An 18,792-nucleotide genomic window follows, 5' to 3' on the forward strand; every position below is an offset into this window, starting at 1 on the left:
TTGCATGTCAGCTTTTCAAAGTAATGAGATATAATTTCTTTAAAGGGTTGCTCTTTGGCAGATCAGGGTCCGCTACCAATAAGTACTCCATGAGCCAGAAGGTCCTGAAGTTGGATCTTGTAGTATGTTCAACCATTAGCAACCCCCTGCATATATACATGAAAATAGGAATATTTCCTAATATAATTTCCCATTTGAAAGAGATGTTTTTCATGGAAGCCTTTTTATGTTGGACATGGTTTTCTGGTGCTATGTATAATTCCAGGTAAAAACAACAACATGCACCTGGAGGTATTCATGTAAAGTCAAAACAGCATTGACACCCCCTTCCCACCAATATAAAATATGTAAGAGAAACAAAATATGTGACAGTAACAGAAGCGCTTTATGAAGCAATGGAGGGATGCTGGCTTTTGAAAGCATTTCCCAGTACATTTTGTATACGTATTCTTTGTAAATTCTACAATTTTTATTTCTCAAATCGCCCTCCAGATAGCGTCCCGACCCAGAATGCATTTTGACAAGGTCTTTGAAAAAGCGGCGCGGCTAATTCAAGATGGCGGAGATGGACCAGCTGTTAGACGAGAGTGAGTAACAACAGTAAATCAAGGAGTTTTACATTGTAAACACGCAGCGGTCCCGTAGTGGTGAAATAAATATTTGGTGATAAATTGCTATCATTGCCCATGTAACGAGCATCGCGAGTTTTTGGCGGAGTTCATAAAGTATTTTTTAGACGCAAAGAGATACCGGTCTTTCCAAGTCAGCTAACGCTTGTTAGCAGGAGAGGCTAACCATAGCTAATGTTGGAGTTGAGCAAGTTACTTAAGCCCAACTGGGTAAACAAATAACGTTAGCTTAGCCATGAGCTAACGTCTGCTAGCCTTAGATCGTAAGCAGTAATAACAAAAGGACTGCCACAACGTTTCTGTTGCCAAAGTACACACGCTAGCTACTAGCTATCGGTTTTGCTGGGCTTAGTATTTAGTCTTCCCTGATATCGTTCCTTAGATTTACGTTAACGTTCGTTAGCGCTGTTTAACGTTTACACGTTAACGCGCTGTGTATCATTTTGACAAGCTGGTAAAGGGGAAACTAGCCAACTTATTTGGCTATTAACAGCCGAAATTGTCATTTCAATCGATGTGACCGTAGTGAATGTCACTAAATATTGTCTCCGTGTTGTAACATAGTGTAACGTTAGCTTGTTTAGCTCATTTGGTTGATATGATGTGTCCAGCTGATGTTGTGCTCGAGTCTGACAGCTCAAAGTGAGGATTTTGGGCCTAACTGACTGCGCTAGCCATATCTAACTTCAGTTACCCTACCTACCCGGTTGCTGTCAGTGTTTAAAGGACAGGCTCATAGACGTCCGTTATTTGCAGCCGATTTCTTTGATAGCAAAATATTAACTTGAAACTAAAGAACTCAATCAACCTTTTATCACATTGACAGGTTTAGTGAAATATTTACAGCATTTTTTTTATAGTTAAGCTAATCAAATATTTTATAATGTCATTAGCATGTTACTGAAGATTGATGTAACCCAAATTGTCCTCTTCCTCAGGCTCTTCAGCAGAGGCACTTGTGAGTCTAAAAGGTATGTGGACAGTATTTTCTTTTAGCTTACTGTCTTTCTGTACATAGGTTCTTGGTACATTGGGAATTACTAGCCAGTGAAGGTTATTCTGATTTGGGCTTGTCAGCTGACATTATACCAAAGGTTTCCTGATTTAGAAGTGGTCAGAAATCTATATTCTTCACTGAGTTAGACCACCATAATGACCAGCTTACAGTGACATCCCACGCTACCTTACATTAGTGGCAGAAGCAGACTTGGATACAGGGGAAGCAATTGTTCCAAAATTGCTTACAGTCTTCCAGATACTTGCACTTTTTTCTCCAGATTGGTAAAGAGAAAAGTTTTTTGTTAAGACTTTAAAATGATCTGTTGCTGTCTCACTTATAAGTCTTATATGACATCTTATCTTACAATTATCTGACATTTGATAGTGAGTAGTTCTCACTCTTGTCTTGTATTTGGTGTCACTTTGTACGCTATTTTGAATAATTTCTTTTATTTTTTATTTTACAGAAGGGAGTTTGTCCAACACTCTGAATGAAAAGAACAGCTTCTCAAGAGCTCACAACACCAGGGGACAACATTCCTCCCACTCAATGGAGACGGTAATAGACATGGTGTTAGTTTGTCAATTTTAAAACTTGTGAAGAGGAAGCAATAGAGAGGCTTCTGTCATACACACTATTATCAATGCTAAGCTTAAAAAACATAAATAAAAGCTAGTTAATGAGATGCAATAGAGTACAACACAAGCCCCAATTTCACAATTTACCATACTGTGGAATCAACACGACTCAGACATTGTCAAAATTTTAATCACTGGTTTGAAGGCCATCTAACTTGGTATTTTCTAGTGTAGGATTATGTTTGCAAATTACAGTAGAGACTAATAGTCTCTTTAAAGTCTGAATTTATAATTTTTATTTATTTATTGAACTTGTATTTTAAAAAACTCTCTTGAGATTCAGGATCTCTATTACAAGACATATCTGGCCAAAATGGAAGTGTAGAGTAGTTCACACAGTCAAAAAAAAACATAAAGTACATTAGCACAAAAACATATGACCTGAGAGGCATAAAGATGAGTGGGATTTAAAACAAGTGCATTCTTTATAGATGTGAATAATTGAAAGACGTTAACTGTTACGCAGTAATTAAAGGCTACTTGTTTGATAAGGAAGTGTTGCTGTTGATTATATGGTCACTGTCCACTTTTGATCTTACATTTATTCATTTAGCTGATGATTTTACCCAAAGCGACTTCCAATTGCTATATATGTCAGAGGTTGCACGAGGTTAAGGACACTTAACACATCCACATTGGTGGATGTGTCACAGTGGGGAATTGAACCCGGGGCTCTAACACCAAAGGCATGTGTCTTATCCAATGCCCCATCATCACCACATCTTACCAGCCGCAGTTAATTGTTTTCATTGCATTTATTTCCAGATGAAGTTGAGTTCGACATGCAACTGGCCTTTATGTAGTTGTGTGCAAATCTATGGCTTTGTAGTCTATTTTGCACTGGAGAAAAAAGTGGGCAATGTTTCAGAATGGGACGGTTTGGGACCCTTCTGCAAACACTTGTTTGTTTTTGAGGTGGATATTTCGTTTTACGTTAAAATTCTCTGGGTGAGAATGGCATACTATGCTCTCTCTGGGGTGTTAAATTTGAATCTTACAACTCCCTAATAAAATAAACAAAAACATTGTTTGCCTGAATACTGTATCTGCAGGATTGCCTTGATCAAACTGTATTTTCTGCAGACAGAAGGAAACTAATGTTCTAATTTTGCACATTAAATCGATAGGCACTGTTCATAAACTCCTGTCCACGTTTGTCCTTCCAGCCCACACGGAGCTCAAAGAGGAGCCGTTTGTTTCGGGAGGAGGATGAGCCGCCTCAGCAGCGTCTCCCCTCCAGATCCCCTCGGAGGAGCCAAAGGGTCTCCACCACACCACAGGTAAAGAATACACTTAATAAAAGTGATTCGTAGTGAAAAGAGGGAATAATTTGGCCCGCCCTACTCTCCCATTGCATTTGAGGATGGTGTAGAAAGTATGGTGAGAAAATGTTTGGCAGACACAACAACAATACTTCATAGGTCCTGTTTTGGTTCCAGAAGTTGCCTTGTTGCACAGGAGCTGTGTGAGGGTATGGGTGCTCTACACTAGCAAAATAAGAGAGAGACAGTGATTCAGTCATTCATCACATTACAGCCACTGTATTCTCAATTTTGAATTCTGTTTTCTAAGGTATAGCACAGAGTTGTAATATCCGCAGTAAATTGCCCACAGAAGGAAATCCTTGATCCAGCTCTGGCTACAAATCAAGTGAGGGGAAACATAGCAAGCCTTTTAAAAATGGCGCTTTCTCATGTTGAGCCTCTCAAATTATGATGATGGGTTTTATAGCTTGGTTGCGGGAAGCTGCTCGTGTGCCTATTAGTGAATAATTTGTGGCAAATCTCAACAGCTACACTGCCCAGTGGAAGAATACTTAGAATAACCATACTTAAGGTGTTCAATTCATTTATTATGTTTGGGAATATACATATGTACCTGTATCTTGAATCTTGTTGTTTTTCTTTACAGAAATTTTCTAATGTGGTGACACCTGATAAGAAGGCATCCCAGAAAATAGGGCTGAGATTAAGAAACCTCCTTAAGCTACCCAAAGCTCACAAATGGTGCATCTATGAATGGTTCTATTCCAATATTGACAGGTAGAGTCTCAAGTTCACCTTCAGAAGACATTCAATTCAGATATGCTTTAATGTTTAAGCTTTTTGATCATCTGTAATGAAATTGAACATGGTTTGAAAGGTCAGCGGCAACTGGGTGGCAGTTTGGATTTTTCCCACTCAAGAATCAGAAATGTTTGTAGTACATTGTTGTGTGATTTCTCTGCCAAAATATTTTTTTTTACCTTATTTTCTTCTCCAGACCTCTCTTTGAGGGAGACAACGAATTCTGCCTGTGTCTGAAGGAGTCTTTCCCCAACCTGAAAACAAGAAAGTTGACCAGGGTTGAGTGGGGAACAATCAGGAGACTGATGGGGAAACCTCGGCGGTAAGCTGCAGCCTTTGTGCCTCCACACAACCTTTTCATTTATCATGTTTCTTTATTTTTGTCCGACATTTGACGTGAAACTGTTTTCTCTATGCATTTTTTTCATAACGCCATTTCCTTAAACAAAGGTTTAAAAGAAGCTCTATGCTTTGTTGGCTCATCCAGGTGTTCGTCAGCATTCTTTGCTGAGGAGCGGACAGCGCTGAGACAGAAGAGGCAGAAGATGCGCCTGCTGCAGCAAAGAAAGCTGTCTGACGTATCAAACTGCAAAGACCTTCCAGATGAAATTCCCCTGCCACTCATTATAGGAACAAAAGTCACTGGTAAGATGATTAAAATGAACACACACCACTGTTAGTTACAACAGCCTGAAAGTCCTGGTTAAATGTTAGTTGTTATCATGGCGGTCAAATGATCTGCACAGCAACCCACTTCACATTGTTAGTATTTGTGTGATCAGAAGTGCAGGAGTCGGTAACAAATATGTATATGACTATGTAATGATCAAATAAGTGAACTGTTCAGGCCAATTTACACATCTGTGTCAGGTCTACGCCGTCATGAGCATTTATACTTGTGTGTTGGTGTCTGTGTCACTCTGCAATTACAGAATTAATTATTAAAAATTAATTCTGTAGCTGGCGGTGGGGTTTCTAAGTTCCACTGTTTCGCCGCTGTTTTGAGTTTAGCCACTGTTTTGCCACTTGTTGCTCTAGGCTACTACAAACGAGGATGACTGAAACTGAGAGGATCATGTTGGAGTTAGAGCTGATCGATGTTGAACAGCAGTTACTTTTAGTGAAATGACAAAAATGCAGAAACAAGAGAAAAGAGCTGCAATGATTAATGGATTATTTGTCATAATTAAATTAATCGTCAACAATTTTGATAGTCGATTAATCAGTTTGGGTAATGTTTTAAGAAAATAAAGTTGCTCTGATTTCAGCCTCTTAAATGTGAATATATATTTTCAGTTTTTTGGAGTCCTGTATGACAGTAAACTGAATTTCTTTGGGTTGTGGAAGAAACAAGACATTTAAGGACGTCATCTTGAGCTTTGGGGATCATTTTTCATAATTTTCTGACATTTGATAGATTTCTATTTATCTATTAATCAAGAAAATAATCAACAGATTAATCGTCATTGAAAATAATCGTTAGTCGCAGCCCTAGTAGGAGGAAATGCAGTGCTATCAAGCTGACCAATCACAGTTCTCGCAGTGCACATCAGGCTACAGCGTACATTCGACACAGATTTGCCTTTAGGAGTTAAAGTCCTAAACCCTGTTTATAGTGATTGCATCAGTATGTGTGGAAAATCAAACCCAACAGGGCAAGTAAGGATGTCCCATATGGATCTGTACCATATGAACAGTACGGATTCTGATCTGAACAGTACGGATTCTGATCTTGTCTTGTTTTTGTTCCACAGCTCGACTCCGAGGCGTCCATGATGGGCTGTTCACAGGGCAGATTGATGCAGTTGACACCAGTGCTGCCACCTATCGTGTCACCTTTGACCGCAGTGGCCTGGGAACACACACTGTGCCTGACTACGAAGTCCTGGTAAGATTTGCCTGTTGTCTTCCTAAGATGCACGTTAACAACTTTAGTTTGTCTGTATTTTATTTTTCTAAATTATCCACGCATCAAAACTATAATGCAGTTTCATTAAAAATTGTTAAACAAGACGTTGTGAAAATACAAGGATGTACAGTAGCGTCAGATACATCCTTAAATATCTGTTTTCCAGAGTAATGAGCCCAATGAGACCATGCCCATTTCAGCCTTTGCCCAGAAGCATCGGACATCACGCTACATGCAGAACCTCATGACTCCGCCCAGAGGGCCTTATCCGTCCGCCACCACTCCAGTCCTCATGGTACTGTAAACCTACACCAATCTATTGACAGATATACATGTACAGCGTCATCACAACTTGTCCCCGGTGTCACACAGTTGTTAATGATATTTCGTACTGGTAAAAATCTGCTTTGGCTGTGAGAAGGTATTTACATCTACTTGACCAGGTAGACAGTAATTCTAAGATGGTTTTGTTCAGCATATCTAGTACAAGCAGGCTGTAAATGTATGCATGCAAAAGTATATTTAGATGTGCTAGTCAGTGGATTTACTGTACAATGATATAGTTCAGCCAGTGTAGCATCAAATCATGTCACCAGTTTTTTTTTTTCTACTGGACAAATCTTTAAAAACCTAAATCTAGTTTTTGTACTGTGTGCTGTTCATGTATTGTTGTGAATTGTTTGAGCTTTAAAAAAGTAGTTGATCAATTGACAGCACATCAGTGTTAAAACAGTCGGCATCATACTGCAACAGGACAAGTCTTGCAAATCTCTTTCTCTAGATTTCGGATGAAGGTAAATTACTTCCTTGTTTTTTAAACAACAGGACAATGACCCTCTTATCAACCAGTCACCATGGAGGAACAAACTGCCTGGTGCTGAGGGAGACACTCTGGGAGGATTTCCTGTCAAATTCCTTGTCCAAGTGGTAAATAATTCCTGTCAAATTCTAAAATCTGACATCCTAAAACTTCGCAACACTTTGTCCTAACAAATCCTTTGTCATATTTTTTTTCATGACTAGACGAGGCTGTCCAAGATCCTCATGATCAAGAAAGAGCACATCAAGCATTTAAAAGAAATGAACACAGAGGCAGAGAAACTGGTACAATCATTGTCATTTAAAAAAACAACAAAAAACAGTTGCTTCAAAAGCTGTTAAATTTGCATGCAACAAGCCTACCTAAATCTATGATTGTGTTTTTGTTTTTTAGAAGTCGTACTCAATGCCTATTGACCTAGACTTCCAGAAGCGATATGCCACCACAGTGCTTGAGCTTGAACAGCTCAATAAAGATCTCAACAAGGTGCTTCATGAAGTTCAACAGTTCTGCTGTGAGGTAAGTCGATTATTATATTATTTATTATCATTAATTATCGCCCCTGAAGCTGAGTGAGGGAAGCCTGTGTAGCTGTGAAATGATATGCCCTATTCTACCATTTCTAGCCTCTCACATCCTAGTCAATCTGGAAAAATGAACTCACAGAGCCTTGTTTTACGATGTGTCCGACCAGCTCGCTCCAGATCAGGGCATGGTTCCCGCTGACCATCCCACAGAGCTGCGGCGGCGTTGTGAAGACGAGGCCCAGCAGATGGTGCAGCTGAGCAACTCACTGAAGGACGGACAGCAGAGTGTGACAAACCCCAGCCTCACACAACTCATCTCCCGCCTCACGGCTCTACTGCTACAGATCAAGGTAGAGGATAAATATATATAAACGCTCTGCTGCTCTCTGTTTCGTTTCTGCTCATAGATTTTATAATGAATGTCAGGAGGAAAGCGGATATATGCAGTGCGTTTCTCTCTAGTTTTGCCAGTAGGATTATTTTGCAATATATTTGGCACCTTTTTGTATGTAGACTGAACAGTCAAACCGTAAAACTTGAATTAAATGCCTAGTCCCAATTACACGCCTAACCTTTTTAGTGGCCTGGTGTGACTACACGTCTTGACAAATAAAGGCAGACAAATAAAGGCAGAATTAGACGCCCGTGGCCTTTACTACGAACCTACTCTGAGTTAACTCTGGGTGATCGGGCAAACTCGGGGTTGAAAAACTCTGACCACCTACACTGGAGTTAAACGGTACTATGAAGGTAGATAAGATGTTGGTTAGTTGAGTCAGTGTTAACTTAATTGGAGTTGGTGCGTGTTCGCATTAAAGGGGTGTGTTCGGCCTTGCAGGCAGAGTTTTTTCCCAACGGCGCATGCTGCGGATGTCACCAGAGGAATGCACGTTGGTATTGTCAGGAAATTATGAATGTAAAGACAAGTTAACGGCTAAATCAAATATTGTGGCAGACGACAAAGCCAGGGAGGCTTGTTGGCATCACATTGAGTAATATTGTTGCCTTCACAGTGTTATTATTGTAGTTCAAATCTCTATTATGTATTTTATGGGCTCTTTTGTTATGTGTAATATGATTAAGATGTAAAGGTACAACTGGACATTAGGTCCAATGTAATGGGGAACAAAAGGAGCCAGAGGAGAGGGGGGGTAAACTTGAATATTCTCTGATATTATAGTCACACATTTATGCGAGAAACTTCACTTTGCAAGGCTACAACATCACACACACGTCTGCCGTGTAGTCTGCATGCATTGGAAAGTTATATTGGACTTCACAATCGGATTTAGCAGTGAGGAAATACTCGTGAGTTTAGCCCACAGTCACTATATTGTCATGCACCTTAGAGAATTTGTCGTGGATTGGGCGTATTCAGAAGAAAACACCAGTGATTTTTGATTTTTTGTGACTTTAATTTCAGGGAATTTTAAATTTTTCTTCTTGTAAATTTCACACTTTTCTAGGATTTGTTTTTCTCTGTTATTAATCCCCACCTGGCTCCCTACTTTTTGGACACGTAAAATAGTCTATCTAAATATGTGAAAACACTTAGGAGAATTCAATTATAGACTACAGATGGGCTACATCTAAGAAACTATCCCGTTAATTAATTAAGATTTCCTCTCTAAAATCACAGAGGCTGCAGGGCTCGCTGTCTGAACGTAATGCTGTTGTGTTCAGAACTTCATTGCAACCACACTGGAACAAATCAGGATGAAATCTAAACATATTTTATGAAGTGGTGTGAATTAATAGTCTACTTCTCATCCTTAACAATGAATACAGATGTGGTATGTAGTCCACCTGCAGGGTAACCTCGAGTTAACCACGAACAAAACCTGCTTGGAGCAGTTTAGAGATGCAGCGTAAATTGCCATGGCAACAGACCTCAGGTAACACCCATCCACCTTTCGTAGTACTGGTAAATCGGGAAGTTACACCCGACGTCATGAAGTTACTCCTTAAATTACCTGGATAAGCCAGTTACCCCGCTTCGTGGTACAGGCCACTGGTCTGGTCTGGCCTGGTTGTACACAATTTAATCGTTCACTTCCTTCTAAATGTACCATGAGCACCAAAGTATTATTTGTTCAGATTTACTGTCATCAGATTAAACCGGGGGGGAGTTCGGACTCACTACCTTTTTGAAGTGGTCACTAGTGGTCTTTGATTATTTATATTAAGGTGTGTGTGAAGATATTTAAATCATGAGATGAGATGAGACACAATATTGGGTTCACGAAAATGAGACAAGATTTTAACACTATTTGTAGGAAACATTAAACACTTAATTTCCTGCATTCTGGTGACTTTTTTGCACCAATTTATGGTGGAAACACAAAATGTAGGTTGCAGGTGACAATTCAATTTTTTTTTTTTTATTTTTTTTTTTTCTAAACCTGTCCTGCCCAGCAGCCTGGTATAGAGTATAATGACCTGGATACCATATTGTGCCAGACAGATTTTACTTTAACAAGAGAGTATTAAAATACTCTTTTGTCTGTTTTATTATTTATTTAATTATGTATTGATTTGTCACCGGGCCGGACAGGGGGGCAGACACGGGGATGGGGGGCACAAACAGACAGCACAGAGAAAGGACAACACCTGTAAGAGAAGGGGGATGGAAGGTGGGGACAACAGGGAATAGCTGTGGGAAACACCAATTGCAGAAAGCAACGAAACCTGCAATAGAACAGAGAGGGGGCAGGAGGAGAAAAACACAACAAACAAAAACAAACAATAAAAATAATAATAATAGTAAAAGACAACCAGCCGAACAGCAGCAATGAACAGCTGACATAGTAAGACAACTAAGAGAAAAATGAAAACAAGAAACACACTAAATAAGCAACACAGCACAGCCACGAGAGCTGGAATAATAATTAATTTAAATAAGTAACTGAAAGAAAAGCATCAGGAATAATTCTACCAGGGACAACCTAAATTTGTTTGTGTCTGTGACTGATTGTGTCTGTATGTGTGTGTGTGTGTGTACATGTGTGTGCGCATAAGCCTGTTAAAGAATGTAGTTGTTAGTGAGAGTGGGACACTAAATAAGCAACACAGCACAGCCACGAGAGCTGGAATAATAATTAATTTAAATAAGTAACTGAAAGAAAAGCATCAGGAATAATTCTACCAGGGACAACCTAAATTTGTTTGTGTCTGTGACTGATTGTGTCTGTATGTGTGTGTGTGTGTGTACATGTGCGCATAAGCCTGTTAAAGAATGTAGTTGTTAGTGAGAGTGGGGCGCCACGACTGTGCCACACCTACCCCAGCAACGGGCAGGCAAGAACCCCAGTAGCCAATAGGGGTGGGAGAAAGAAAAAGAATAAATCAATAAAAAAAAAGAAAAAAAAGACTCCCAGATGCACCGCGATGCAAACGCAGAAGACCCCGACCCAAATGCCAGTTGACAACGTAATGCCGACGGAACGCAAAAAGCGTAACCTGCGGAAGAGCAGCGCCCGGACCGACCGCGGCGCGCACACAACATAGACCAGTGCTCCCCCCCCACCCAGCACCCCACCGCCGCGCAGCGAACAACCAAAATGCCCAAATGCCACGCAATCATCAACACCCAATGCCCAGCAGCCCCCCGCGAATCCCGCGTGCGAGGCCGGGCAAACGAGAGAGAGCAAACGGAACAACACGACGGCAATAAAAGTCCGCACACCCCCCGGCCGCCGTGCAACACCAGCCAAACCAGCAACGAGGCAAAATCAACTAGCTCAGCTGCATGCCACCAACAACCCACCCACCTGTCAAGGGCCGAGAACTCCAGGCACAAACCCAGAACAAACCGGAGCACAGCCCTGCCCCGCACCCACACTGCACATCCCGAAAACTAACTATATACCTCAGTATCCAGAGGGATCCAACAACTGGCCGACAGAGAAATGGGGAAGCATGGATCCGAGCGCTGTAACGACTCTGGTTATAGTTATAACGTTAGTTAAATGAAATATCAAAGCTCCAAGTCCTCGTTGTAGACAGTTATGTAGTATCAGATGCATTCAACAGCAGATCACTGTATAGACAGCATGAATTATACCAATGGTGGTTAAGAAATGGTTTCACATAGCTATGGTTAGAATTAAAGAGTGCTGGTAAAGGGATAAACTAGATATGAATATGTTACATTGAAATTATGGCAGATTATGTGTAAAGTGAAATGCACATGCTTATTCTCTCTCACTCACTCTCTGTTTACAGATGGCTGAAAAAGTTTCACTTTCCAGCAGCAAATATTTATTGATGAGCAATTGTTTACATGTTTACTCTTTGAGACGGTAATCTATTTTATTAACATAATCCATTTAGGAAAAGGTTTTATAGTCCACATACAGACCAGCTTTCAATATCGGCCTGTTCTAAGTATAGTTTATACAGTAAAAGGATATACTATCCAAATCATTCTCAAAATCCAAATATTGGCTCATAAATCGTCTGTCTATGTACTCTGTACATTTACAGATGTACACAGTACATTGTTTCCCACAGAAGTAACTGTGGCGCAGCGGGTAGGAGGGGGTACCATCAATGGCAGCTATGTACAGCATGCTAACCTCGACAACCCAGCTGTATTCGTTAACATATCCGTCTCTGACATTGACAGCGTTGTGTTAACTGAGACTAACTTCTCAGAGTTAACTTGAATGCATTAGTTTTTCTAAAAACACACGGCTCCGTTTGATTGTGTTTGTGAGAGAGAGAGGGAGCGAGCCAGCGGAGGTGCTGTGTGAATCTATGCGCCGCGCGTAGCTCCACAGTGGATTATGAACTTACTCATATTAAATAGCTATTTAGCAAAGCTATTTAGTATGTGGCAGTCAGCGTTGATAATGTGGCGTGGTGTGTTGCCACAAATAAATCAATGAATGGGAAACACTGCAGTGTGGTGCGGATTCTAGAGACTGTTAAAGAGACAATCTCTAGTTCTGATAGAGTTGGTTAAAATCCTCTTAATATCGGCGCATGAAAAACTAATGATCATCCCTTCAATCGTCGATAGCCGATCCAATCACCAATCGGAACAAGCCTATGTGGCAACTTTTCACCTCAATAATAAATTATTTAATTTTAATTCAGTTATAAACTCCTGTACTTTAATAGCTTGTGTGTTTCAGCAGGTTTCCTGCTCATGTTCTAAACTTTCTGCACATTCAGAATCTGTCGCACATATCTGTGTTCTATTACGAGACAAACGTCATCATTTAATGAGAATTCATATTATTCTTTGAACGTCTACCTGCCCTATACTCTGCTGTGCATTGCTCTGATAATATGGTAGTATCCTATTCAGACAGTCTGACTGACACAGAACCCCATTTAGGACTGTATGCTAGAAGCTACGTTACCACTCTGTCACAAACTGGCTGTGACTCACAGCGAGAGGGGGGGTCACTTGATTACTATCAAGTGACGACTGTGTCAGCTGGGTGGAGATGATTCGTACAGCGAGTCGACGCTATCAGTTATGCATTTGTATTTCACTGCATGAGAAAATGTATGAAGCGGCCAATCGTGACAATTCAAATTATAAACAGCGTGTGAAGAGTGTCAATTGCATGAGTCTCTTGAGACAGCTTTTCCCCTGCCGAGAAATATTGTCACGTTTTAATTTCGTCAAACTTTGTTTTTTAATATTCATACTGGTTGAAATAAACAATTTGATAGTAGTCTCATTTCCCATCTTTTCTGAGCATGAGGTTTGTGTGAGAGGAATCCTAAATATAGGCAGAGTGAGTTCAGGGATTGAAGCAAATAAAAGCCTGTGCTATTAATTGAATTTGTACGGTAACAGACTGAAACTTTGACAACCTGTTCATAACTCAATTGTGCCTGATTTGTTTCAGTGTCTGGCAGATGGAGGAGACCTGAATTCATTTGAGTTTAAATCTCTAACAGACTCCCTTAATGACATCAAGGCATCTATTGATCCCTCCAACCTCAGGTAAAACAGTGTTTCTAACTCCACTTCCTTAGTCACGCTACACACGACCGGAGATAGTTTTCTGTCTCTTTAAATGGCGTGTCATTACCAATCATCATTCAGTCAGCCTGAAAGTACTGACCATTTATTTTTCTGTGTTTCTAGTTGCTTCCAGAATAATGTCGAGATCCACGTGGCACACATCCAGAGTGGCCTTAGCCAGCTGGGCAATCTGCATGCATTTGCGGCCAACAACACCAATGCAGTCTGAGTACCTGTATCAGCCACACACAGGTGCATGCACACACAGAGGTGTGGGCCTTTTTTAAAATATCATCTTTTGAGATGGTGCTTTCACCTGAACTGTTTAAAAAAAAAAAAAAAGAGACTGAAAACAAAAAGCCCTTGTGGATGCTGTGGATCACCACCATACAGTCTGAATTTGGATGTCCTCTGTGAAGCGACTCAGAGTTCTGCAGAAGCTTTGCTCTGACGGGAGGGAGGATGTCTCTAAGTATTTTACTCACCCATTTTATTGTATGAAAATGTTGGTGCACCCTATTGAACACAAACCTGAAAGAGTCTTAAACTATTGCCACCAATCCAATTCTCCAAACTCAATGGTTATTTATTGGTTTCATGTGCCAAACATTGATTCTTACAGTTTTTATAGTCCATATTTATTTATATTTGAGTAGGTGTGTATGGTTACGAAACAATATTTTGCTATCTCTAAAGTTTCCCCCTGTTAGTGTTGTGTTCTGTTGCTCCACTGATGGTAAGCACGGGGGGGGGGGGCGGCTAAAGAATGTTTTATAAAATTGTTTATTGTAGATAATTGTACAATATCTCTGATTATTAGGACTATCGTCAACATTTCTGCTGTGTGTTCAGAAATGGCTTTTGTAATTTTGTGTGCACTGAAAAGAGATTTTGGTATTTTTATAAAGGAGCGCTCCGGGGTTTCGATGCCTTTTACTTCCTGAGATGATCTTAGCATTTCCATATTTGGCATGGCTGTTGCTGCAACCCCCACACTAAGCCTGCATCACTGATGTAACCTCTAAAAATTCAAGTCAACAGTTTTTTCCCCTAGAGAATCTCCTTTTTCAGTTTTGTAAAGTTGTATATGAGAGTGCCACAGGGCAATTGTATATAAATGTTTCCGTCTTTTTATATTAAACATAATATTGCAAAGCAGCATTTGGTCTTGTAGTTTTTAGTCTTTATTAACAGGTGAAACCAATCAACAGTTCTTTTTTTTTTCTCTTTTTTTATACAATCGACAGTTTTATTACTATTTTACAATAAATACACATTTTTCTTTTTACACAAACAAACAACTGTATACTGCCTCTTATGATAAAGGTAGCTTTTTTTTTATGTCATCTCCTAAAACACATCACATGAAGCCACCAAAGCCAGCCATAGCCTCGTTTTCCCAGTCAGAGTCCGAGTCAGTGAAGTCCTGTGCCTCAGTGGCATGGATTGGGGAGAAGTGGCTGAACCAGTCCCCTGTGGCCCTCACGCGTGGATACTGGATTTGGCATCCATTATCCTTTGGTGATGACCTGTTAAAGGTATTCTGGCTCGGGATGGGAGGAATCACAACTTTCATCTCTGGCCCAATGGTCTTGTTGGGTGGGAAGTTGTCGTATTCCACCAAAACCTTTGGATTCTGGTTGGCGGTCACGCTGGCTTCGATCTTGGGAGGATGCTCGTTCTCCTTGGGATAGAGGTGGACGTTGCAGCATGGGACGTTCACGCTCAGCTCGTGCCGCTGCATCTGCTCGGGCTTCACCCTGGCTCCCTCCTTGTCATAGATGCAGGAGAGGGATGTGTGTTCAAAGCTGCTGGGTTTTGTGGGGACACTGGTTCCATGAATGTCCTCTGCGTTTTGGTGCATCAGAGGTCTGAAACTGTCTTCCAGTCCAAACCCTGCAATCCTGTGTACCTCGGCTCCATGGTTGCTGTCATAAACTGAAAGAGAAAACAGAAGTATGACATTAGTTCTCAAATTGTTTTAGACTTTGACTGATTCCCAACACTGGAGAGTCGTTTTAAGCAACTTATTATACAAATTGAGGTGACTTTAAAGCAAGTGTTGAAATACATTTAGTAAGACATTTCAGAAGTATATTTATTATAGAATGTGAACCAATTGTGGAAAAGACGACATCTGAGCAGGCCCCAGTGGGGAAAAAAAAGGGAAACAAGTCTATGTAATAATTACCTTTCTCTGGGCCCATCCTGCTGTGGAGCTGGCTGAATGGGCCAGCTGCTGGCGGGTTGGCGACCTTCATGGACACCGATGCGCCAACTTGGCGACGAGACTTGGCCCTTCTGTTCTGAAACCACACCTGAGATTTGTAGGGGAGAAAATAAAACGTGAGGACAGTTGAACCCATACCACAATTTGGGATGAACCCTTTGACAATGCGTGTCTGAGGAGGGATTTAAACGAGACATTACCTGAATTCTGGACTCCGGTAACCCAGTCAGAGCCTCCAACCTCTCCCGCAGGTAGATGTCAGGATATTTAGTGTCTGAGTAAACCTTCTCCAGAACCTCAATCTGCTGCTGGGTGAAGTTGGTCCTCTTCCTCCTGTGGGTCAGTATTGCCACGCATTTATCCGCTCTCGGTACAGCGTTTGCGGCGTTGAAGTAGTTTGTAACATCTGACGCTCCATAATCTGAAAAGAAAACGCACGGACGTGTTTGGTTAATACCGTTAAATGACCAGGAGTCACAGAAACATGTCACTGGACTTGTGCGTAAATTACGCACAGAACAAACTGTGAAGTCCTTGCCAGCCACCTACCTGAGTTCACCATGCTGTTCATCTGCAGAGGTCTTTCTTGATACATCTGGAAATGATTCACATCCCCGACGCACATATTCCCATGAACTGAAGACATGTTTCCTCGACGTCTTATTTCCAGCGACTGACTGAGTTTGAGACCTGCGCGCTGGCTGTGGTTAAATCCCCCTCGGGATCAAAGGTGACGATGCCGGTATGTGTGAATGGGGCAACCATCAGTGCCGGCTGGCACTGCAGCGGCCGAGCAACAACTTCAGACGTCTGCAGGCCGACGGAGGTGTGAAGGCATCACACCTGGGACGGTGGAGCGACCGCAGGTCTCTTTAAAGGGGCTTTAATGGAATCTGCATGTTCAATACACATCGGCAGTGAAAACATTTATCCGCTTTGGAATGGATGAAGCAGTAATGGACCCGTAGGCTTCAAAGAGGGACAGTCGGAAACCATCATTTTCTCAACGGCCTCACAAGTTCTGCAGTTTGTTGTCTGCTATATGTAATAATCTCTAGTCAAATTTCATATTATGTTGCATTACTTAGCAAAGAATATAAGCATATTTCCATTTAATTGACAGTAGCCATTTGGCAAAGTTATAAACTATGTATAAACTAAAAAAGTCATGTCATTCAAAATGTATTTAAGTCATATATTCTGACGGTGATGCGCAACTTGACATATGTCTTCTCACAGGGTTGTAATCATTTTCTGTGGTGATGGTATCTTTACTTCAAAATGGAAGTTTTGTAAAGTTTTAGGTCTTCAGAGGACTGCTCCTCAACACTGATGTGTGTAGGAAAGTATTCTTCCTGCTCCCTTTCAGTTAATTTCAATACACAAACCTCAGTTCAAAAGTAGGCTACTCAGGAGTGAGCACTTGTTATTGAGTGGGTCACCTTCATCTGATTCAGAGGGGGGTCAAGTCAAATCGTCAGGTAGCACCACAGACAGACTAATTTGTTCACACATATTTGGACAAGATCTGCAGGAGTTAGCTTTTAGAGTTACCTTTAATAACAGATGATTGTTTTCATGTCAGAGTAATTTTTGGACATACTTGGGAAATCATAGGTTTTTTAAATTTTATGTGTCATATTTAATTACTTTGGGTGTGGGGACACATGATTATTGCAATCTAAAGCAAAAAAGTGCCAGACTTTTTTACTGCATCCTTATTCATGTCATTTATGGGATACAGCTGTAACGGGTATTAGTCATTGTGATTTACATTGCATTTTTGGCTAAATGAGTCTAAGTTTTTGTAAAACTGATCCTTACTCACTGAAAGAGACGTGTAGCGGGGGACCTAAAAAAAACACCAAAGGTTTTCTCTGGTTATTTCCATTCTGATCTCTGTGGGAACATTACTTGACAGCTATTGTGTCATTTCACAGCCTGAACAGCACTTATTGATCTCTGTACTTTGACACATATAGCATTGTTTGGGTAGGATGTGCTTGCTGGTAAAGACATTCACAGTTCACGGGCTGCTTTGTCTGAGGGCCCTAATTGGGTATTGCATGTGTGCGCAGACCAGATTGCTATGCTAAAATCAGGCTGTTGAAGTTCCTGATCTTTTGTAATGGACAATGAGCTAGATCATGAAATGAACAGTAAATGCCTCTTGCCAGTGGCCACAAATAATGCAATACAATAATGCAATTTTAAGTTGATTAATGCTGATATATTGTAGTTAACAGACTGCACTTTCAAACATCAAACAGTACAAACACTTCAGATTTTCTCCTGGCCATTTCCAGTTGGCAGCTGCCTCTGTAGATACACACAAAAGGATATTCACACCTTTAATGTCTGATCACTGTTAAACCCACAGTTTGACCTGATCACTATACATTTAAGTGCAGCCAGACAGATGAATTATCCTCGCTAGTTTACAGGTATATGTTAAAATATCAGCTGTCTTATGGTTCCTTTGTTATGAGTTCAGTCTTTGTGTATTTGAGGGATGCTATAAGGCGCTTAGTTTCCTAATAGAAATGTGTGCTCATTGTAAAAATGCATTAATATTATCACAAGCAGTAGTTGAGTGTGATGATTGTTTTTGTTGTATACACAACTGCAATAAATATGTTTCATATTAGAGCTGGACAAAAGATATTAGGTTATTACAGATAAATGGGTGTAACCAGAAATGTCCGCACAGAAATGCCCAAAATATGTTTGAGGTCATTTAAGAACAGTGTCTCCATTACACATTTTGTCCACTGACAAGTTTATTTGTCAGCTTGATTCAAATTTGTTACTTTTATAAAATAATCAGTTAGTTAATATATTGCTATTATATTTAAACTAATACTGGTATTGTCCTTAAAAATCCATTATCATTCATTTTATAATTCATGTTTACTAAAAGCAATAAAAAGACATCCATCCATCAGCACCCATTCCACTTAGAGACTAAACTGTATAATCAAGATAAG

General features: G+C 40.5%; 2 protein-coding genes across 2 annotated transcripts; one reads left to right on the forward strand and one right to left on the reverse strand.

Moving 5' to 3' along the window:
* The first annotated feature begins 521 nt into the window (after positions 1–521).
* On the forward strand, positions 522–14,733 carry lin9 (lin-9 DREAM MuvB core complex component). The gene is made up of 15 exons (XM_038727369.1): positions 522–587; positions 1,568–1,600; positions 2,096–2,187; positions 3,434–3,547; positions 4,179–4,309; positions 4,530–4,655; positions 4,821–4,978; positions 6,088–6,221; positions 6,409–6,537; positions 7,068–7,169; positions 7,266–7,346; positions 7,456–7,581; positions 7,757–7,939; positions 13,457–13,554; positions 13,699–14,733. Exons 1-15 carry the CDS (start codon positions 557–559, stop codon positions 13,802–13,804), a joined length of 1,644 nt encoding a protein of 547 aa, XP_038583297.1. The 5' UTR covers positions 522–556; the 3' UTR covers positions 13,805–14,733.
* Positions 14,734–14,792: 59 nt separating this feature from the next.
* On the reverse strand, positions 14,793–16,570 carry mixl1 (Mix paired-like homeobox). Its single transcript, XM_038727539.1, has 4 exons — positions 16,496–16,570; positions 16,006–16,350; positions 15,767–15,893; positions 14,793–15,513 (listed from the first exon to the last, which is right to left on the reverse strand). Exons 1-4 carry the CDS (start codon positions 16,568–16,570, stop codon positions 14,936–14,938), a joined length of 1,125 nt encoding a protein of 374 aa, XP_038583467.1. The 3' UTR covers positions 14,793–14,935.
* Between the last annotated feature and the right edge of the window lie 2,222 nt (positions 16,571–18,792).

This window comes from Micropterus salmoides, unplaced genomic scaffold (assembly GCF_014851395.1).
Source record: "Micropterus salmoides isolate LMB-PRFRI ecotype aquatic unplaced genomic scaffold, ASM1485139v1 Ms_hic_scaffold_18, whole genome shotgun sequence".
NCBI classification, from domain to species: Eukaryota; Metazoa; Chordata; class Actinopteri; order Centrarchiformes; family Centrarchidae; genus Micropterus; species Micropterus salmoides.

What these genes read in the sequence shown, in the direction of transcription:
- lin9 (XM_038727369.1), top strand. Translation starts at nt 557, where the DNA reads ATGGCGGAGATGGACCAGCTGTTAGACGAGA. An exon ending in GGACCAGCTGTTAGACGAGA is followed by an intron (nt 588 to 1,567) that starts GTGAGTAACAAC and finishes CCTCTTCCTCAG; the next exon opens with GCTCTTCAGCAGAGGCACTT. An exon ending in ATTGATCCCTCCAACCTCAG is followed by an intron (nt 13,555 to 13,698) that starts GTAAAACAGTGT and finishes CTGTGTTTCTAG; the next exon opens with TTGCTTCCAGAATAATGTCG.
- mixl1 (XM_038727539.1), bottom strand. Translation starts at nt 16,570, where the DNA reads ATGGTTGCCCCATTCACACATACCGGCATCGTCACCTTTGATCCCGAG. An exon ending in TAACCACAGCCAGCGCGCAG is followed by an intron (nt 16,351 to 16,495) that starts GTCTCAAACTCA and finishes GAACTCAGGTAG; the next exon opens with GTGGCTGGCAAGGACTTCAC. An exon ending in CAGGATGGGCCCAGAGAAAG is followed by an intron (nt 15,514 to 15,766) that starts GTAATTATTACA and finishes TTTCTCTTTCAG; the next exon opens with TTTATGACAGCAACCATGGA.